The sequence below is a fragment of the Diabrotica virgifera genome, chromosome 4 (genome assembly GCF_917563875.1).
Source record: "Diabrotica virgifera virgifera chromosome 4, PGI_DIABVI_V3a".
Classification (NCBI taxonomy): domain Eukaryota; kingdom Metazoa; phylum Arthropoda; class Insecta; order Coleoptera; family Chrysomelidae; genus Diabrotica; species Diabrotica virgifera.
In genome coordinates this window covers 21,865,096-21,887,146 of record NC_065446.1, presented here as the reverse complement: position 1 = coordinate 21,887,146, position 22,051 = coordinate 21,865,096, and the positions used below count along the sequence as shown (strand labels likewise).

At 32.9% G+C, this 22,051-nt stretch overlaps 2 protein-coding genes across 3 annotated transcripts in view; one reads left to right on the top strand and one right to left on the bottom strand.

Moving 5' to 3' along the window:
* The window catches only part of LOC126882948 (neuronal growth regulator 1-like), an 802,823-nt gene that overhangs the window by 772,704 nt on the left and 8,068 nt on the right, over window positions 1–22,051 (top strand). The gene's annotated exons all lie outside the window — the stretch shown is intronic.
* LOC126882952 (zinc finger MYM-type protein 5-like) lies at window positions 3,618–6,416 on the bottom strand. Its single transcript, XM_050648033.1, has 2 exons — window positions 6,142–6,416; window positions 3,618–6,025 (listed from the first exon to the last, which is right to left on the bottom strand). Exons 1-2 carry the CDS (start codon window positions 6,356–6,358, stop codon window positions 5,736–5,738), a joined length of 507 nt encoding a protein of 168 aa, XP_050503990.1. The 5' UTR covers window positions 6,359–6,416; the 3' UTR covers window positions 3,618–5,735.

The window sequence follows — 22,051 nt, the reverse complement described above, 5'->3', positions numbered from 1 at the left end:
AATATCCGTTTTTGACCACCTGAGTGTATCTAAGTTTATCCGTTTATACCAAATGAGTAGCTAAGCGTGGAAAATGCGTATTCAATGCCTTAAACAAATTTTTATTATTAAGATATGACCAATTAAGCTCTCTCACTCTTCTTACGAACTCGGAAGTTAGTTCGGTTTTCATTTGTTTATGATCAATTCGCACCCTCAGTGCAAGACTGCAGTAACTCAAAATTTTATGAAAATGAAGTAATCATGGAATTAGATTGTAAACATGCATATCTATCCCCTGTAAAACTTTAGTAACTTTCAAATGCTTAATGGGCTAAATATTACAACAACAACAGTTTAACTATTTTGCGTTTTTGAACATAAGTTCCGTGCAAAACTGTTGTAACTCTAATGTAACAGAATTACAACAGTTTTGCACGGAATATTGCAACGGATTCGATAACAAGCAATGAAAAAAGTAAGATATTTGTTATTTTAATATCTATATCTGTGGTGTTTAATTTTAATATACAGAGCGTCTACGTAATCCATTAACGGCTGAGACAATAAACAAAGTTTTTCGAGACCAACCTATTCATGTAAATTTTATGTCCTTTGTGTAATACAGTAAAACCTGTCAATAACGGTCACTAAAAATGACAGAACTATTGGCCGATATAAAAAGGTGGCCGCTAATACCAGGTTTTGTAGTCCAAAAATTTTGGTTTGGGGAACTTTGAAGCTGGCCGGCTAGTTCAGGTGGCCGGTTTTGACAGGTGGCCGTTAACACAGGTTTTACTGTATTATATTTATTTTCCATAAGGTTTTAAAAGGAAAAACAGTTATCTTAAAACTTGTGTATTGACAATACTGAGAGGTCAAAAATATCTATTCTCAGAAAACTTGCCAAAGAACAGCCAAAAATTCAAAAGGCCAAAAAAAAAAGATTTGGTATACTTATGCCATTCGGGTATGATACCAGAAGCCCACCATAGTTTTTATAAAAATATTTTGGCACAAGATGATGTACGATAAGAGGACAACAACTACGGTAAAACCTGTCAGCAACGGCCACTAAAAATGAAAGAACTATTGGCCGATATAGAAAGGTGGCCGGTAATGCCAGTTTTTGTAGTCTAGATATACAGTAAAACCTGTCAATAACGGTCACTAAAAATGAGAGAGCTATTGGCCGATAAAAAAAGGTGGCCGTCAATACCAGGTTTTGTAGTCCAAAAATTTTAGTTTGGGGAACTTTGAAGCTGGCCGGCTAGTACAGGTGGCCGGTTTTGACAGGTGGCCATTAACACAGGTTTTACTGTACATAATTAGTTTGGGTAATTTTTAAACTGGCCGTTGTTGGCAGGTGGCCGGTAACACAGGTTTTACTGTAAAAGTAAATGTGTCTACGCTTTTTACAATTTTCTCCGTGCAAAACTGTTGTAACTTTGAAATTCTAATACTAAATGTGTAGTGATTAACAATTTTTTCCGTGCAAAAGTGTTGTAACTTTGAAATTCCTATTTTTTTTGCGTTAATATTATTTTATTTAAATTTCTATTTTTGGTTAATGTAATATAGGCTGAAAAGCATGCAAAATCATAATTAAATGTTAGTTTTTCTGAATATTTGTGTCTTATTTCACCGATATTAGCACGAAAATAAACAAAATCGTCTTTATCTCGAAACTTACTTATTTTGACTTACTGCAGTCTTGCTCTGAGGGTGCGAATTGTCCGCGTTTGCTTTACTCCGAGATATTTGCACATGTTATTTTCATCCATGGCCTCGATATTTTGACCATCTTGCATATGGAAAACCTCCGGGCTGAACCTTTTCTCTGACTATATTTATAATAGGGCACTTGTCTAATCCGAAGTGCATTCTGATGTTATTTAAAAAGTTTTTACAATTTTTAGCATATTATCATCTAGGTAGTTTGTAGTGGAAGCCATTAGTTCCAAGTCATCCATATACAACAGACAATTAAGCTTCTGCACAACAGTAATTTCATTTTTAATGCTAAAACCTGACTCAGTGGAGTTTAAGAGCTGAGATAGTGGGCTCACCGCTAGGCAGGACTAAATTGGACACAACGAGTCCCCCTGAAAATGTCCCCGGTTAATTGGGATATCTTCAGTTTCGATATTGTTTTCACCAGATATTTGAAGGTGAATCTTAGTCTTTCACTCCAACATAATATGCTTTAAAGAGGTAACGATATTTTCATCGACTTTATATTATACACGACTAATGGAAACAACGAAATTGATCCTAAAGCACAAAAAAGACGGCTTAAAATAAATTAAACACAAACGAAGTACATGACTTGGTAAAACAATTAATAAAAATATTATCGCACTATAGTACAGTACAGGTTGATTCAAAAGATGGCATAACCCAGACATCCAAAGTGAAAGTTATCCTTCAACACCAAATTGTTCTATATGGTCCACACAATGTCCAGAAAAAAGTCACACCATTTTGAGCGTCGGGTTTGGGGGGGTGAGGGAGAGAAATCGGTAAATTCGTAGTTTTTTAAGTTTTTCGCCAATATTTCTAAAACTATGCGGTTTAGCATGAACAACCCTCTATACAAAATTGTTCTACATTAAATTTGAAATAAAAAAGGCCCTATGCATAATCTTTCTAAAATGAATGGTTCCAAAGTTACGAAGGTAGTATAGTATAACTGGTCCAAAAAAAAGGCCTAATCCAAACATCCAAAGTAAAAGTTTTCCTCCATCACCAAAATGTTCTATATGGTCCACATATTGTTCAGTAAAAAGTTACACCATTTTGAGCGTCCGGTTTGGGAGGGAGATGGGAGAGAAGCCGGTAAATTAGTAGTTTTTTATAAGTTTTTCGTCAATATTTCTAAAACTATACTTTAGCGTAAACAATGTTATATATAAAAATGTTCTACATGAAATTTAAAACAAAAAATGTTCTATACATAATTGCTATAAAATCAACGGTTCCAGAGTTACGGAGGGTGAAATGTCGAGGTTTTCGATACTTTTTATATTTTTTGGGCAATATTTATGATATAACTATACCAAAAACCCAGACATCCAAAGTGAAAGTTATCCTCCAACACCAAATTGTTCTATATGGTCCACATAATGTTCAGAAAAAAGTCACACCATTTTGAGCGTTGGGTTTGGGGGGGAGAGGGGGGAGAAGTCGGTAAATATAAAAAGTATCGAAAACCTCCACTTTTCACCCTCCGTAACTCTGGAACCGTTGATTTTATAACAATTATGTATAAACCGTTTTTGTTTTAAAGTTTATGTAGAACATTTTTCTATAGAACATTCCTTACGCTAAGGCATAGTTTTAGAAATATTGACGAAAAACGTAAAAAAAACTACAAATTTACCGACTTCTCCCCAATCTCCCCCCCAAACCGGACGCTTAAAATGGTGTAACTTTTTACTGAACAATATGTGGACCATATAGAACAATTTGGTGTTGAAGGAAAACTTTTACTTTGGATGTCTGGGTTAGGCCTTTTTTTGGACCGATTATAGTGTACTCAGTGCCGGTTTAACACAGTCTGCCGCCCGGTGCTGATACGGATGCCGCGCCCAGGCTCAAAAATATTTCTTAACTTTATTTCAATTCAACAAAACATATTTTGAATACAAGTTTATTAAAATAAAAAAAAACAATTACAACTTTTTTTGGTTTCAAACTTAAATGAAAACTAACAATATACAAGGAAAAAATTAAGGGCGAACTTCACAAAGTAAAATAAAAATTTACTTAATAACATTCAAACAGGGTAACATCAGGTAGGTAAGCAAATACCTTTACTATTGAAAAGCTTGTTTTCTTGATTTTACTGAAGCGAAGTTTTCGATGATATCAGTTATATTTAATTCATTTAGCAGGTCCTGGTTAATGGATAAGACTGCTAAGGAGTTCAAATTTTCTTGGGAAATTGCATTTCTTAAGTAGGTCTTTGCCCTTTTTATTGTCGAAAGAGGGCGTTCGCCACTTGCATTTGCGACCATTATGGAGAAAAAAATACGCAGGCAAATATTAACTATTGGAAATGAAGATATTAATTTATTTTCGTATAAAGCCTGTACCAATTCTAAAGGAGTGTCTATTTTTAATTGGGGAAGAGACGTTAACAAATGATTTAAATGAACACATTCTTGGGGAAAATACTCGTCCAAATCCTCCTTGTAGTTTTGTTGTAATTCGGTTGCAGATTTGAAAATATCTTCATCTTCCGTAGCTTTTAGTTTAAACAAAAATTCAATGCTCTTGAACAAGATTTATAACTATCAGATCGGCGAATAATCTCCGACTTAAGATTGTCTATTATACAAACATAACATTGTGTTCGCATTTTTTCTTTTTGGCTTAAGCTTGCCTCCGAATTCATTTCTCCTAATTGCAATTTTTTTTTGATAATCCTCTTCTCAGCATAATTTTCGTTCCCTGTTAACAACATTCCTAAGGCCTCGTAGTGATCAAAACGATCACGTAAGAAATCAAAGTAATCTGCTAAAGATGATAACAGATGAGCGGTTGTGCTTAAATCCATATTTTCCTTTTGGACTGATTTATTCACTTCATTAACCCTTTGTAAAACGTCAAGCCAAAATGATAAAATTATTCCGTTTTCCAACAAATCAAGTTTTTTCGATAGAGAAGCTGCTTCGACTATGTTGAAGCTATGCATGCATATGTTTTTCTCATTTATATCCGTTGATATTCCAATCAAACATGTTTTAATCAAACCGTAATTGCTTTTTAACGCTTTTACGGCATCAAAACGAGAAGACCAACGGGTTGTATTCACTCTCTTAGGTAACAGTGTCTGCTCCGACTCAGCCGAATCCTTTATTGCACGAGACAATAACTCCCACCTATGTGTAGACACGGAGAAAAAATTGTAGATAGCTTGTACCAACATAAAAAAATATGTTGTTTCCAAACAACAATCTGCTGCATTTTGGACAACCAAATTTAAAGAGTGAGCAGCACACGGCACAAAGAGAGCGAAATCATTGTAAGCTTTAATACGTGCTTGCAAACCAGAATACTTTCCACTCATATTACTGGCATTGTCGTAAGACTGGCCTCTACAGTTCTTAATATCTAATTTCAAAGACTCTAACATCCCAATAACTGTTTCCTCAAGTTGTTGTGAGCTATGCCCAGTGTTTTTATAAAATCCCACGAATCTTTCCACGGGATTCCCTTTATTGTCACAATATCTCACAATCACTGTAAGTTGGTCATGGTGTGTTATGTCAGGTGTTGAATCTACACTTATAGAATAGTATTTGTTTGCCTTAATTTGTCTAACAATTTCATCAATGACTCGATTGGATAAAATATTCAGTAATTCATTACATATATCTTTTGATAGATATGACGTTTTGCCCTTACCTAACTTTGCTCGTTTATTAATATGATCTTTCAAAAATGGATCATATTCTGACAATAGTTCCAGTAAACCTAAGTAGTTTCCATTCCCTTTTTTGCCAATTCTATCATGAGTACCTTTAAATGCCAATTCCCTGGTAGCCAGAAACTTTATTACACTTATGATTCTTTCTACTACTTTCACCCAATATTCTTTCGCAGTGCTGATTTCCTTTTCGAGTTCTACATCAACTCTTCTTTGCTTTAATAAGCGAGTCATATACATTTTCAGATTATCTATATGATCATTGGATCTTTCATGTTCGTCTAATCTTTTCTTACTTTTATTCCATAATGAAAATCCTGTTTTAAATTGGTTTTTTATTTCCAAATAATACACAATAAAGACAAAGTATATTGCCAGTGCTCTCGGAGTAAATTGCCCAATCGCGGCGCACCACTTCTCCATTAACAAGTCTTTTATAAAATATTTGCTTACCGGCATACCTGTGTTGTTCCCCGAAATTTCTTTTTGACATTGAAAAGTCCATATCTGTAAGATTCTGTTCGACCCATTTTTCTAGAATCATTTCTGCATAATTATGGGAATCTTGCCAAAGTGCCGGATCTTTAAAATTAAGTAAATCCTGTTTTGGATCTGAAAAGAAATAAAAAAAAATTATTTGTCATTGTCCTGTTTTATTTACCATTTGTAAAGGCACCGTTATCTTTTTGCATTTTAGCCTCGTTAAAAAAAATTTAAATATGCCTTACCCGAGTTACTGGTGGTTGCTTCTTCATATTCTAATACTTTTGAAACAGGTGATACTAAGTGCTCTGGCTCTGGCACTAATTCTGAAGTCTCCAAAATAAGTTCATGTGGTTGAATATGAATATATTTATCACTAGTAGCACTAGAACTACTACCGGGTTGGGAAATATTTGTAGTGTTGTCTTCTTGATTTCCATCAGGTGTAAAAAATGCTGTCATTTTGGGTATACCTTTCAAAATTTTATTTTGTCTTTCTTGCTTTTCTTGTTTCCTTCCTTTTACGCCAGAAAGATCCAGGTTGTTTCCGCCCTTCCATATTTTTCTATTGAATATTGATTATATTAATGTTTAATTTACAAATTATAATTACCTATACAGTTTCAAATGTAAGTCAAACATCTTACCTTAGTTTAGTTATACGTTTGTAGGTATTTCTATTTCTACTCCTATTTATACAACTGCCTGGTCTGTATTAGTAGGATAGAACAAATTTTACTAATCAACTCTACCGTCCTACGCCTTATTATTTTCTGGTTCAAGTGTTCAAGTAGTAAGCAGTTTCTGTTTTATTATTTCGGCGCGGCGCGCCGGCCGGCGCCCGTCAGGCCGTCTACCAACCCAAACGTGTGGTTTGCGGTGTTCGCACATTGATATAATTTTCCGGCGCGCGGCATGTTTGTACGTTATCTGACATTTAGATAACATAAACTGAACACAGTGCATAAACCATATAGGTACGTCGACGTTACTAATAATAATTTATTTATAAATTATTGTTAAGTTTTCAAGTTAATGATAAAACAGAAAAATTTTTATTATTATATCATGTGGATTTGTATGCAAATTTTATTTTACCATAATCATATAATTTCAGAACAGCACGCGCTTCGCGCGTACCGCCCTAGAACTTTCAACCGCCCGGTGCTACAGCACCCAAAAGACCCCTGGTTAAACCGGCGCTGAGTGTACTACCTCCGTAACTTTGGAACCGTTCATTTTAGAAGGGTTATGCATAGGGCCTTTTTTATTTCAAATTTAATGTAGAACAGTTTTGTGTAGAAAGTTGTTCATGCTAAACCGCTTAGTTTTAGAAATATTGACGAAAAACGTAAAAAACTACGAATTTGCAGATTTCTCCCCCCTCTCCTCCCCAAACCCGACGCTCAAAATGGTGTGACTTTTTTCTGAACATTATGTGGACCATATAGAACAATTTGGTGTTGGAGGATAACTTTCACTTTGGATGTCTGGGTTTGGGTCTAACTATAACTATACCATACTACTAGACAACTATACTAATGAACGTGTGAATGCATTCACATATCTGGGCGCAGAAATCAATAATCATCAAGAATTCCATAAGTAGCGAAATTAATGCAGGTATTTCCAATGGTTAGACAAGGATGCGTGTTGTCACCTGACTTATTTAACATTTATGGTGAACATGTCATGAGGATGGTTTTAGAAGGATAAGCTGGTAGAGTAACAGTAGCTGATAGGAAAATCTCCAACTTAAGATTTGCTGATGACACTACCCTTATAGCAGCAAACGAGCAAAAAATGTTTGATCTCCTGCGAAGAGTTGAGTACGAAAGCAATAAAGTTGGTCTAAAAATCAATAAAGCTAAGACAAAAATAATGGAGGTCGACAGATTCGACACTATTCAACTGACTAACATGTTACAAGAATACTAGATAGTAAACACCTTTGTCTCTTTTGGGTCTAGTATAACTAACGATCGTAACTGTGAAGCAGAAGTTCGGAGACGTATTGGTATGGCAGAAAATGCGATGAGTCGCCTAATGATGAGTCGCCTACCTAAGGTTTGTAAAAACAGATCTATCTCTCTCAAGATATCAAGATGAGACTTGTGAATGCCACTGTATTCTCAATATTTCTATACGGAGTAGGGACTTGGACTCTTCGCGCATGCGAGCGCCAAAAAATTGATGCCTTTGAGATGTGGTGCTGAAGAAGAACGCTGCGCATACCTTATACAGCTCATAAGACAAAGGTCTCCATTCTGAACCAACCCAAGATTAAAAAAAGGATGTCCACAATATGTCTGCAACGAATACTGCAATTCTTTAGTCACGTGGTTCGCAGAGGTGACGACAAATTGGAGATTAATTGTTTCTGGAAACGTTCCGGGGAGAAGATCAAAAGGACGATCACCAACTAGATGGTCCGACCAAATAAATAATTCAGCTGGAAACTCATTCTGCGAAGCTCTTAGAGCAGCTGAAGATAGAGACCAATGGAGAAACATTGTTAGGAATATTGGAAGAAATCACGATCCTCAGTAATGGGGAAACGACAAGAGAGAGAGAGAGAGAGATTTCTAATGGGAATCATACATACTGTGCTATTAAAAGGTTGATGACATCAAAATTATTAGCCAAAGAACCATAATAACTATCTCCTTACTCAACATTGATTAGACCCATATAGTCTAAGAGCTAGAGCCGAAAAATCATCGTCATAAGTAATATGGAATTTGGCATGTGAAATGTGTTTATTGTATATTCATAATTATGATCCCTTTCAGGTTGACACCTCAGTGGATACAGGAAGTAGCAATAAGGGATGAAAGAGGAAAGTTAGTGTAATCTTTAAAGCTTTTCACATCCTATTTTGTTAAACCTCCATCGATTTGCATGAAAATTGGTGACTACTTAGAGCATACCCCAAGAAATAAAAATGATTTGGTGCCAACTTGCACTTTTACCCTGGGGGTGGATACTACCCCTTCTCAAGGGTGAAAACTATTTGATTAAAAATAACCCCACAAATCGACAGAGGGACAAATTATAAGTAAAATTTGTTATATCATGTTATTAAAATAAATCAATACTTTTTGAGTTATTAGAGATCAAAGATATGTCTGTTTAAGAGCACATGCGTGAAGTTACGGATGATAAAAAGAACATAATATTATTAATTACATAATAATTGTATGTTACTAAAATATTATTTTTATATTATTTCGATATTATAAATTTAGCAAAAGTGTACTCGAATATGTCAAATGTACCCATTATTGGACACACCCAGTTTCTGGACATATTCTGTTTATATTGGTAGAAAAAATTCAATTAAATATCGAAATAATATAAAAATAAATACTTTACTGACATACAGTTAATTAATATGTTCTTTTTATCATCCGTAACTTCACGCATTATGCTCTTAAATAGACAAATTTTTGATCTTTAATAACTCAAAAAGTATTGATTTATTTTAATAACATGATATAACAAATTTTACTTAAAACTTGTCCCTCTATCGATTTGTGGGGTTATTTTTAATAAAATTGTTTTCACCCGAGGGAAGGGGTGGTATTAACTACTAGGGTAAAAGTGCAGATTGGCACCAAATGAGTTTTATTTCTTGAGGTATGCTCTAACTAGTCACCAATTATCCTGCAAATCGATGAAGGTTTAACAAAATAGGAGGTGAAAACCTTTAATGACTGCACTAACTTTCCCCTTTCATCTCTTATTGCTACTTCCTGTATCCACTGAGGTGTCAGCCTGAAAGGGGTCATAATTGTCAATATACAGGGTGTAACAAAAATACAGGTCATAAATTAAATCACACATTCTGGGACCAAAAATAGTTCGAATGAACCTAACTTACCTTTGTACAAATATGCACATAAAAAAAGTTACAGCCCTTTGAAGTTACAAAATGAAAATTTATTTTTTCGAATATATCGAAAACTATTACAAATTTTTTTATTGAAAATGGACATGTGGCATTCTTATGGCAGGAACATATTAAAGAAAAATTATACTAAAGTTTGTGCACCCCATAAAAATTTTATGGGGGTTTTGTTCCCTTAAAACCCCCAAACTTTTGTGTACGTCTCAATTAAATTATTATTGTGGTACCAATAGTTAAATTCGATATTCTAAAACTTTTTTGCCTGTTAGTAATTTTTCGATGAGGCAGTTGTTATCGAGTTGAGGCTTATTTTTTAATATGTTTACATAAAAATTTTATGGGGGTTTTGTTCTTTTAAACCACCCATTGTTTGTGTACGTTCCAATTAAAATAGTACTGCGGTGCCATTAGTTAAACACAGTGTTTTTAAAACTTTTTTGCCTCTTTGGATTTTTTCGAGAAGGCACCTTTTATCGAGATGTGGCTTCTTTTTTAATATGGTGCAAAATATACCTAAAAATGTAAATCATACATAAATTTTCATATTATTACCAAGTTTCCATAATCGTACTTAACCTTTAACTACCCGCGCATCAAGTTATAACATAACTACACGCTTGGCGTACTTTATACGCCACAAGAATATATACTTAAAAACAGCTAATTGGTTTATTATTTTTTTTAAATACACTTAGTTGTTTGTTATAAACCTTATTCGGCATCAGTGAATACTTGGAGTTCCTTCTCAGTAAGCCAATTGGGATTTATAACTGGAATCATGGAAAAACTGGATTCCATGATAAATAAAATTACTAATAAAATTTTTTTTGGAATGTGATTTTTTACGGGAGAAAAAGTTTTGATTATAAAAAAATATACTTTGTGCCATAATGACTAAAAAAACAATTGAAATATTGTACTTATATTACTACTTAGATTAATATAATCGTGGTGTATATTGTCCACCACCGGAAACAACAAATAATAAACTGTAAATTACGAACTTCCCCGAACGCCGATTATAACGAAACTAAAACCAAATTGTAAAGCACAATCCAGTGATAGGTTAGAGAGATAAACAAGGTCAAAAATTAAATTTTTAAATATATTTGCAGTAGAATTCTTATAGCTGGCGTACAAAATATCTAGTTTTAAAAGGTCCATGCACACAAACGTCTAATGGCTGTAGCCGATGACTACAGTGTGGCGGAAATGTTAGAATTATGATATGGTTTTCCTTCGCTAACATTACAACTTCAATTGTTGTATGCGATTTATGGTTATCCATTAAAATCAGGCATGGGTTTTCTGCAGTTGGCTTTACAAATTTTATAAAGTGTTTCATTGCCTCTAAGAACGCTACTTCTGTCATCCAACCATTAGGATTTGCAAGCCCTAATGCACCATCGGGCCTGTCTTTTAACATTATTTCTTTAAAATGCACTCTGGGAAAAATAAACGTCGGTGGAATCGTTCCACCAGAGGCATTAATAAATCCAAGCATAGTAACTAAATTTCCCCTTTCAGCCGAGGTCACTTGCCCGACTGGTTTTGAACCTCTTGTTGCTAGCACCTTGGAGGATTTGTGACGGTTGGACAACCGGTTTCATCTAAATTCCATATCATATGTGGCTTGAATTTATATTTTTCGAGAACTCTCTCCCAGTTGTCATAAAACTTATTAACATTTGTTGGATTGAAAAAAGTAGCTCTAGAAAGCGAGGTATTTTCTGGTTTTCTTAAACTCAATGTCGCATTTCTTTTCATAAAACCACGCAACCAGTCTTTTGATGCTATCTGTCTTTCATTCCAAGATGTCGGTACAATTCCATGTGCTCTAGCTTACTTATAGGCCAATTGCCTGACTTGCACGGTTGTAAGCCCGTAACACATCTTTGACGATGTTTTCAAATACTCAACCAGCAGTTTTTCCTGATCAAGGGAGAAAATACGTTTGTTGCCTATATCAGATTGATGGCGATAACCTTCTTCCTGACTTTTAGCTCTTTTACAAATAGAAGCTAGGTAAGACTTGGAAATATTATGTGCTGCCGCCACTGATCCAATCGATTGATTTCTATCACAAACTTCTCTTACAGCAGTTTTGATTGCTTCACTGGACGGTCGTATCCTTTTTTTAGGTTTAGATGACATTTTGTTAATCCGAAAAGAGAGAAAATGTATTAAAATTCGATTTCACAATTTATTTTGAAATATCAAATATAGGTACGGAACGTCAAATTTAAACAAAGCTGTTTAAAAACTAATATTTATTGACGAATTTGTCACGGCGCTTTGAAACGGACAAGAAGTAGTAATGAAAAGGACCTCCTTTTCTACACACCTTGTTGTATCCACTTCAACACCATAATCAGTTAACCTCAAAATATCAAGAAAAAATCCGAGTCAAACAGCATTTTAAAAGTTCTACCGCAATTATTATCTTCCTTAAGCCTGGGTTTCCTCGAAAGCGGCACCGACAAACTGTGACAGTAACACTGCGATGAATTACGTCAGATTACGGTAAAAAATTCAAGGTTCTTCACTGGGCCAATGGAATGTGCAAACTCAGCAAGCGGTGGCTTCCAACGCATCCTTGGAAACCACCGCTATTATTTTGCATGGTACAGTTTTTTATGACGTCATTCATCGCACTGTTACGTTCTCAGTTTGTCGGTGCCGCTTTCGAGGAAACCGAGGCTTTAGGAAACTAGTTTTAGAACCCATAATCCCAAATGTATTAAATTTCAATAGCTTACCTGTGACATAGTTCGATATTCTCACAAATTTTGAAGTGAATAATAATAAAAGCGTGTAGTTAAAGGTTAACCATATTATACAAATATGTGGTGGATTTGACAAATATTCAAAATATCTTGATAAAAACTGATTTTTCGAAAAAGTACTAAGAGCCAAAAAAGGTTAAGAAACATCGTGTTTAGCTAATGGTACTACAATAATAATTTAATTGGAACGTACACAAAAGTTTGGGGGGTTTAAAGAACAAAACTCCCATAAAATTTTTATGGGGTCTCCAAATTTCACTACAATTTTTTCTTAAAATGCTACTGCCATAAGAATACCACATGTCCATTTTCAATAAAAAATATTCAATAGTTTTTAATATATTGGAAAAAATCGATTTTCATTTTTTATAATCACATTTGTACTAAGGTAAGTTAGGTTCAATCGAACTATTTTTGGTTTCAGAATATGTGATTAAATTTATGACCAGTATTTTTGTTACACCCTGTACAATTGACACATTTCACAGGAAAAACTCCATATTACTTATGACGATGATTTTTCGGCTATAGGTCTCCTTCTAATAATAATACGGTATATAATTTCTGAAAATCTTGGTTTGATTACGATTTTATTTATTTTGATAAAACACCCAGTCTCAGTGTTATTTAACGTGAAATATTATCATTATTTATAATCCTGGGGTTTATTAATAAATTAGTACGCTTCAGCGCTCCGAAACATATTTTTTCGACTTGTGCGTTGGTGTATTTCAAATATTTTGTATTTTCATAAATACTCACAAATCCCGCAGTTTCTGCGAGACCTCAGTGACCTAGCATAAGCCCACGCCTCCAGTTCTTTCTTCAGCGCTGTTTTTATTTCTTCATATTGTAGCTCTGTAGATTATAAACATAGATCTGTGGTATAAAAGTATTAAAATATCTTACCATATTACTTGTTATATAGGGTTTGTATAAAGTCTGGAAGCAGTCAAATATCTTTGAATCAAGAAGATGATATTAATGAAAATTTGTGACTCTTTTTTTGCATATTATTCTGATTTTAACCTTCGGATGACCAAGGGGCGTAAATTTGGACCCCAGCGTATATTTTTCTTTAATAAATTCAATAGTATTTTCAATGTTTAACTCATTATTTTTTTATTTGACTTTAATATCATTCTAGATATCCTCATATTTTGAAATAAAGAAATTCCCTATATTTTACGAATAAAAAATATATTCAGAAGTTGATGTTTAGTAAAATACCGTCTATTATGTGGAATTCCAAGTAGTTTTACACTGCGCGTTATCAAAATCCATTTTTAGACTGTGATGCCTGTTATGTACGAATCATGACATACCTGTCTGCTACAGTTAGTCAATATTATTATTTCCTGGCGTATATTATTATAGTTTCGTATGTAAGCTCCACACTCTCGCCGAAGTCAATCGAGGTTCAACAAGTACGAGAGTGTAGACGGCCACCTTGTGCAACTTTGCCTCGCTTCGTTCTACTTCCGTTCTCTGTCGGTCTGGCGCGTCTGCGTCAAAGGGATCTTTGTCGGTATCGCACCGCTTGTGAGCGGCCGTAGCGTAACGGCATAATCGCTGGCCTCATACGCCAGTGCACGTGGGTTCGAGCCCTGCCAAAGAGAAACAATTTTTCATTTCTAAAAATAATACGAGCCGTCTCACCGTGCCTCGGAGAGCACGTTAAGCCGTCGTTTCCCCCTGTGCTAGTGTACATCGACACTAGTTACTTGAAACAGGGTTAAAGATGTAAATGGCGCCGAAACAATCCGAAAGGATCTCCCCGGCAAAAATGCCATAAGATATTATTATTATTATACCGCTTGAATGTGTTCCTCGCGAAGTAGAATGAGTGTGTAGAGAGGTACTTCGGACTTTGGTCAAATTTTACGAAGTAACTTCGCCGAGAGTGTGGAGCCCGCTTTATAGTCTAGTAAAATAAAATTACACTACATGTAAATCAAAATGTAAATTCGTACAGGTTGAAACAAATTTTATATCAAAGTTTAGGTGGGTACAAAAGATATTTTCAAAAAAGTATCCAAATCATACAGGGGGATCATTGTTTAAATAATTAAAAAGGGGTCATTTTTGCAAAAAAATACTTTTTTAACTGCTGAGGTCATTCAATTACCAATGAAGGTCTATAGGATTATTTTCTACAAAGTTGAAGGGTAAATCTTTCATATAAGACTTACTAAATTAAATTTGACCTCCTATTTACTTAAATAATTATACATAAAACTTTAAAAACAAATTTGCCAAATATTATTTTTAGCGTTTTAAATAAGCACTATAAAATATCTTATTTTACAGACTAAGTTGCCTTATGTTACCAGTATTAAGCAAAAAAAAATTGGTCAAAAATATTTAATATTTTTTGAAATATTGAATTTGTTTATTAAATGTTACTATATTTTCAATTGCAAAAACGCGGTTGTTGCCAAAGACCTATTTACCTGTATTAAATCTTATTGTTTTTATTTTTATGTATGTTTTCGAGAAATGTATTGATATATTCAAATTTCAATTAAACTTCCCCCTATAATGGCATTTGAAAATTATTCAAATTTGTTTATAATTTTTTTATGTCGCGGGGCTTAAATATTTTGAAATGCCGTTTCGATAATTGAGTTCCTGGGAATTTTTCACTAATTAACAAATTTTTTTGTCTTTTTTTCCTCTTCTTTTTTTTTTCTTGGAGTTATATTACTACGGGCCCTTTTAGGGTTAAGTTTCATTAAGCATGTCGACTCTCTAAGTTGTAGATTCTACACCTAAAAATATTAAGATTTAACTAAAATCTCTTTAATAAAATGTGTCTACTTACTGAGTTACAGGGTGTTTCATTTAAAAATCTAAAAAATATTGTTACCAAGTACTTTAAAACTATTTGACGTATCCTTATCATACTTGGTAGAAAGTGAGGGTACTATACAGTCTACTAAATTGTGATAAATAAAAGTTTCTAGCTACTACCAGAGGCGTACGACAGGGTATAGTGAATTATTGACCCTTCCCAAATTCTACGCCACTGAGGGAATTACTATTTTAGCGAAATTTTTCGATTCTTCAATACTTTCTATGTAAATAATATACTCTTTACTGGTAACGATTAAGTGATTAGTTTTCGAGATATTAGACGTTAAAAATGAAATGGTATAGTTATTTTGATTTATTCATTCATTCATTTTAAACTTCCAATATCTCTCAAACTGATGACTTTGTCGATACCAATAAAGTTATTTACATACAAAGTATTGGAGAATCGAAAAATTTCGCTAAAATAGTAAGTCACTCAGTGGCGTAGAATTTGGGAAAAGTCAATCATTCACTATCCCCTGTTGTACGCCTCTGGCACTAGCTAGAAACGTTTATTAATCACAATTTAGTAGGGTGTATAATAGTCACCCCTTTTGCCAAGTATGATAAGGATACGTCAAATAGTTTTAAAGTACTTGGTAACAATAATTTTTAAATTTTTAAGTAAAACACCCTGTAACTCAGTAAGTAGCCACATTTCATTTAAGAGATTTTAGTTAAATATTAATATTTTTAGGTCTGGAATCTACAATTCAGAGATTCGACATTCTTAATAAAATTTAACCCTAAAAGGACCTGTAGTAATGTAACTCCAAGAAAAAAAGAAGAAGAAAAAACGACAAAAAAATTTTGTTAATTAGTAAAAAATTCCCAGGAAGGCAATGATCGAAACGGCATTTCAAAATACTTAATCCCCGAGACGTTATTAAAAATACAAATTATAAACAAATTTGAATAATTTTCAAATGACATTTTAGGGAGGAGTTTAATTGAAATTTGAATTTATCAATACATTTATCGAAGATATACATTAAAGTAAAAATAATGAGATCTTAAGCAGGTAAATATTTCTTTGGCAACAACCGCATTTTTGCAATTGAAAATATAGTAACATTTAATAAACAAATTCAATATTTTAAAAAATATTAAAAATTTTTTAACCAATTTTTTTTTTACTTAATAACGGTAACATGGCGCAACTTCGTCTGTAAAATAAGAATTATAGTGCTGATTTAAAACGCTAAAAATAATTGTTTTTCAAATTTGTTTTTAAAGATTTATATACAATTATTTAAATAAATAGGGGGTCAAATTTAATTCAGTAAATCTTATGTGAAAGATTTACCCTTTAACTTTGCAGGAAAAAATTCCATATACCTTCATTAATAAGTGAATTACCTCAGCAGTTTAAAAAGTATTTTTTTGCAAAAATGACCCCTTTTTAATTATTTAAACAATGATCCCCTTGTACGATTTGGATACTTTCTTGAAAATATCTTTTGTACCCACCTAAACTTTGATATAAAATTTGTTTTAACCTGTACGAATTTACATTTTGACTTTTTTTTATTTTATTAGGCTATTAGTATTTTGTGTATTATAAGATATGGCCCGCAAATATCTTACTGAGGCTGAGTTACAGGAAATTGTTACTGCTAGCGATTTTTATGTTGATATAGAGGATGAAATAGTATCAGAAAACGAGGATGTATTGTTAGATGAAGATTTAAATGCTGAAAACATTCATTCCAGGTCATTTTTCACCTGAGATCATTTTTTATCCCCGTTGGTCATCCGTGTAACAAAAAAAGGTTGGTCATCGGAAGGTTAAAATAACATATTATTCCTCAATTTATACCGACCAAGTGTGTTAAAACAAATTTGTTAGGACGAGAAATAAGTTCCCTTACCGTTAAAAAATAGGTACATTTATTTACTGAGACCAATGAAAATAATAATTAAAAAAAAAACACTCCTTCTTCTTCTTCTTCTTCTAGTGCCGACTCCACTAGTGAAGGTTGGCTAGAACCATTGTAAATTTGTCTCTATCTTCTCCTTTTCTGAAAAGCGTCTGTGTGTTTAATCCGGTCCAGTCGCGAATATTTTTCAGCAAGAATATTTATTTGTCGTCTACCAGGACCCCTTTTTAGGGCAAATAATCAGCTGTAATAACTCATAATTGTCATTTCTAAGTATGTGCCCTGAGTATGTTGTTTTTTTTCTTTTTAATGGTGGTCAAAAGTTCTCTGGCCCTTCCCATTCCGTGCAACCCCATTTGGTTCGTAATATGATCGGTGTTCGCTATTTTCAAAATTTTCCTGAGAAGCCACATCTCAAAAGCTTCTAGCTTTCTCATTAAGTCAACATGATCAGTCCAAGCTTCGACAACATAAAGAAGATTGTTCAAAAAACACTTCAAACATTCATAATGTGCAAATCTCTTATTAATTCGTTCACTCAAATTTGTGAGGAATCTTTTTAAGACTTTTCCACGTATCACTTTACTTCTTCTTTCAGTTCAATTATCGAACATTGGCGATCAAATTGACAATGGTAACTTTGTTTACGGCTGCTCGAAACAAGTTAGCGTTGATCTCTTGCTACGACTCTCAGTCTCTCAGATTTCAAAGCCAGTATTCTGAGAATTTGTATACTCAGAAAGGTGAAACCAACATTCTTCAATAAAAAGGTTTTGCCTAATACATCATCTTTATTATTACCCCAGGCTGTGGGTGAAAAAACGTGATATAATTCAGGAATTTTTGAAACCTATCAGGTGTTGTAAAGGACGATGCCAGGAATAACTTCTACTAAAATGTAACCAAAAATATTGTGCGCTTTTTTTTATTTGCGGTTTTCATTTGTTAAATTTGCAATTTTTATTGATTTTTTATTTTGTAGCTTAGGATATTGATTTTAGAGAAAAACTTTTTAATAGAAAGTTGTAGTAAATTAAAAAACCTACAATTTGAGCTATGGCAAGTTTATTTTCGTTAATTGGTTATTGCAAAACAGCCTGCGAAAAGTCCAAAATGGCCGTTTTTTACAATTGCATTATTTATTGAACAAATAATTTTTTTTTATTTTTTAAAGCTTTAAAATGAAGATCTTTCAATTCCAAACACAAAAAAATTGTAAAGCCAGATTAACGAATTTGTTGCTTAGATATTATAAATTGTTTATCCCAAGAGGCCAAATGTCGAAGGCTATAACTTTTTGAAAAAAAAAAAAATCGTAGAACGTTGGTGAAACATCCAATCTCCTTCTAAAGAGTTATATTTTCATATTCTGATGTAAATAAAAGCGTAAAACATTTTTAAACCTCTAATTTTTGGATTTGAAAATAAGGGAGCAAATTTCGTTATGAACATTTAGAGCTGAAGCGGCCCTGTATATCCTATGAGTTTCTAACTTACAGATTATTGTTGCTAAAGATGAAACGAAGATTTATAAAAAATTAAAATTTTCTACAACCAACTGAAGCCGAGATTTTTTTTTCTCAAATCATAGTGCCTTTATTTATAACAATTAAGAAATTATTTTACAGTCATTGACTAAAGAAAAACTTATGTTATCTTAAAATAAAAATTATTAAAAAATATAATTATATTTAATTATAAAAATTTTTTTTTTAAATCGGTGCTTTTGCAAGCGGTCGAATTTTGAAAATCGCCCGGCTCGCTTCAAATCCGCGCGCTTGGAAAATTTTTACGTAACTTGTATTAAATTTTGACAGAAAACAATTTAATAATATTACCATTATAATATACAGTCTATTTACCACTGTATTTGTTTTTCTTGATAAACTTTTATATGTGAAATCCAAAACGAATAGCCAGTACAAGAAGAAAAAGTTTTATATTGTATATTATAGTAAGAAGTAACATTATTATTATTATATTTATATAACAATGAAAAAATTTAAAATATAGTTATATATTTCATATATATGTATCATTTTTGTAATATTATTTCTTCCGAAATGAAATTTCACATATAAAAGATTATCAAGAAAAACAAATACAGTGGTAAATAGACTGTATACTCTAATGGTAATATTATTAACCCGGGAGTAGTCGCGCTCACTTCTCTAACGTCGATAGTCGCGTGTGAGATTCTATCTCAAAATAGGAATTTAAAACAAATTTTTATTTTGTACTATTTTTATCTACTTTTTATATTGAAAATACATATTTCTAACAATTTTATTAAAAAAACCTGTGTTAACGGCCACCTGCCAACATCGTCCACCTGTCCTAACGGCCAGTTTAAAAATTTACCAAACCAATTATATGTATGTAGACTACAAAAACTGGCAATACCGTCCACCTTTCTATATCGGCCAATAGTCCTTTCATTTTTAGTGGCCGTTACTGACAAATTTTACTGTACATATTACGAAAAAGGATGAAATGTGAGATTCTATCTAACGGCGCGACTACTCGCGGGTTAAAGCTAATTGGCTCTCCCCAAAGCCATAAATTCCACAAAAAGAAGAAGAAAAAAAAATCCTACGCATTACTACACCATTCCTCGAGGCACTTACGAAATTTTTTCAAAATTGCCAAATTTTTCATCAAGTTATCGCGAAAAAGGATAAAAATTGAGATTCTATCTCACCGCGCGACTACTCGCGGGTTAAGTATCATTGGCGGCTTAGCCACGAAAGATCAAAGGCGTGTCGCTTCTCTGTGGTCGTTGTTCTCTGGTATAGCTCTATGTCTGTCCTTCAGAGCCCACTATGCTGACAATAATTTTGGATCAGTGGATTGAATCCAAATTTGATCCATGTTTTTAAAAAGTTCCACTAAAAAAGGTTCTTTTTACCATAACTAAACGAATTTAAAGTTATATTATATGCAGGGTTTTCTATGGTAGCTGTATTTTACCAGTTAAAAATTATAAATATTTTAATTTTAAAATTCTTTGTATTATTCCCGGTCTCTGAAACATAATCGAATCAATTTAAAAATATTTTCTTAAATTTTAAATTGCTTAATAATGTCTATAATGAAATTACAAGACGCTCGAGAGATTGACTATAAAAAGAAAACAAACACAAAAAATAATATAAACTCGTTGTTTGCAGCCCGTTAAAATTTTCAACAAAAATACAATTAATCGGGACATGAACATGGGTGTAGCGTTGTCACTTAGTGTTTCACTATTAGTCGCCGCATACTGCGACGGATATGCATCATTTTTGACAGCTGGTAAATTACAACAAATGGATTTTGCTAAAAGCTGCTCCAAATTTAGAATTCTTTTTCAGATGCCAGAGACGTATTAAGCAACTTGACAGTCACTGAATCCGCGTATTTCAGTATGAATTTTGTTTAAGGCTATGGGTACATAATTCGCAAATATTTTACGGCTATCCCTACCTTTTCTGTCTTTACATGGCAAATTACGTGTAGTAAAATTCACACTGGTATGGATATGTACATATTAGTAGAATGTCATTCTACTTGACAATGTCATAACTAGCTTAAAGAGATGGCTTTTGAATGTTCTTGGATAATTGTTATTTTTTGTATAATTGCAAATTATTAATTAAGTTAATAAATGTGATAATTTTTTCCACTAGCTATGTATTCAGTGATTGTAATAATATGTATCTACAACAAAAACTAATACTCAATCGAGAAAAGAGCAAAAGTGTTAAAGTGATTTTTTAATACTATATTGTTACTATGGAACGCTTACAATTTTGAACATCTTTAAAATCAAAATACTTGGATCACAGAATATATCTTAATGTATTCTCTGCTTCTATCTTCAATAAATAATACACAATAAATAACTTTTTATAAAGTTCACCTCTTGAATCAATTATTTATCAAATACACTATATATCAATATTATTTAATCAACACCTAAAAATATTCCCGATTCATGTCAAATAATTATTTAAAATTGTCACTGATTGTCAGTGTCTAACTGACAATATTCTATTCGACTAAGTGCAATGTATGACAAAGATAGATTTGGAAAATATTACCAGGGACATTGTGTTAATTTTTTTCGAATCCTGAAAAAACCAATAAATATTTTTGAAAAATCTAAACGCAGAATGAAAGACTAAATTATTACCGAGGGCCGAAAGTCCCTTAGAATAAATAAAAAGTTTATTTTGAATGAGATATTTGAAATTAGAAATAACAGTAAATTTTCTCTTAGTTTTTCACCTCTGTAACTTATTAAAATAAACAATATAGAAGTTCTCAGGGACTTTCGGCCCTCGCTAATAACGTAATCTTTCATTCTGCGTTTAAATTTTAAAATAATACTTATTAGTTTTCTCAGGATTCGAAAAAAATGAATCCCCATTTGAATAGCATTGCAGCCGAAAAAACGTACCGATCCTCTTAACCCTAGAATACGGATATTTCGTATATTTTACGACGCTCTTAATACGTTGGGCATTTTTGTACACTCTCGTTTATTTTAACGATTTCCCCCATTGAGTACCTTTCACTTGCTCAATATTTTTCAGAATTCTATCGAATGATACCAAACACGACTTTCCACAGAGAGAGGTGGGGGGTAAATTTAAAATTTTAAATACGAATCCCGCGATATTTCGCGAAATGAACATCAGATCGAAAAACTGAAAAATACACTTAGGTATTCAATATTTTT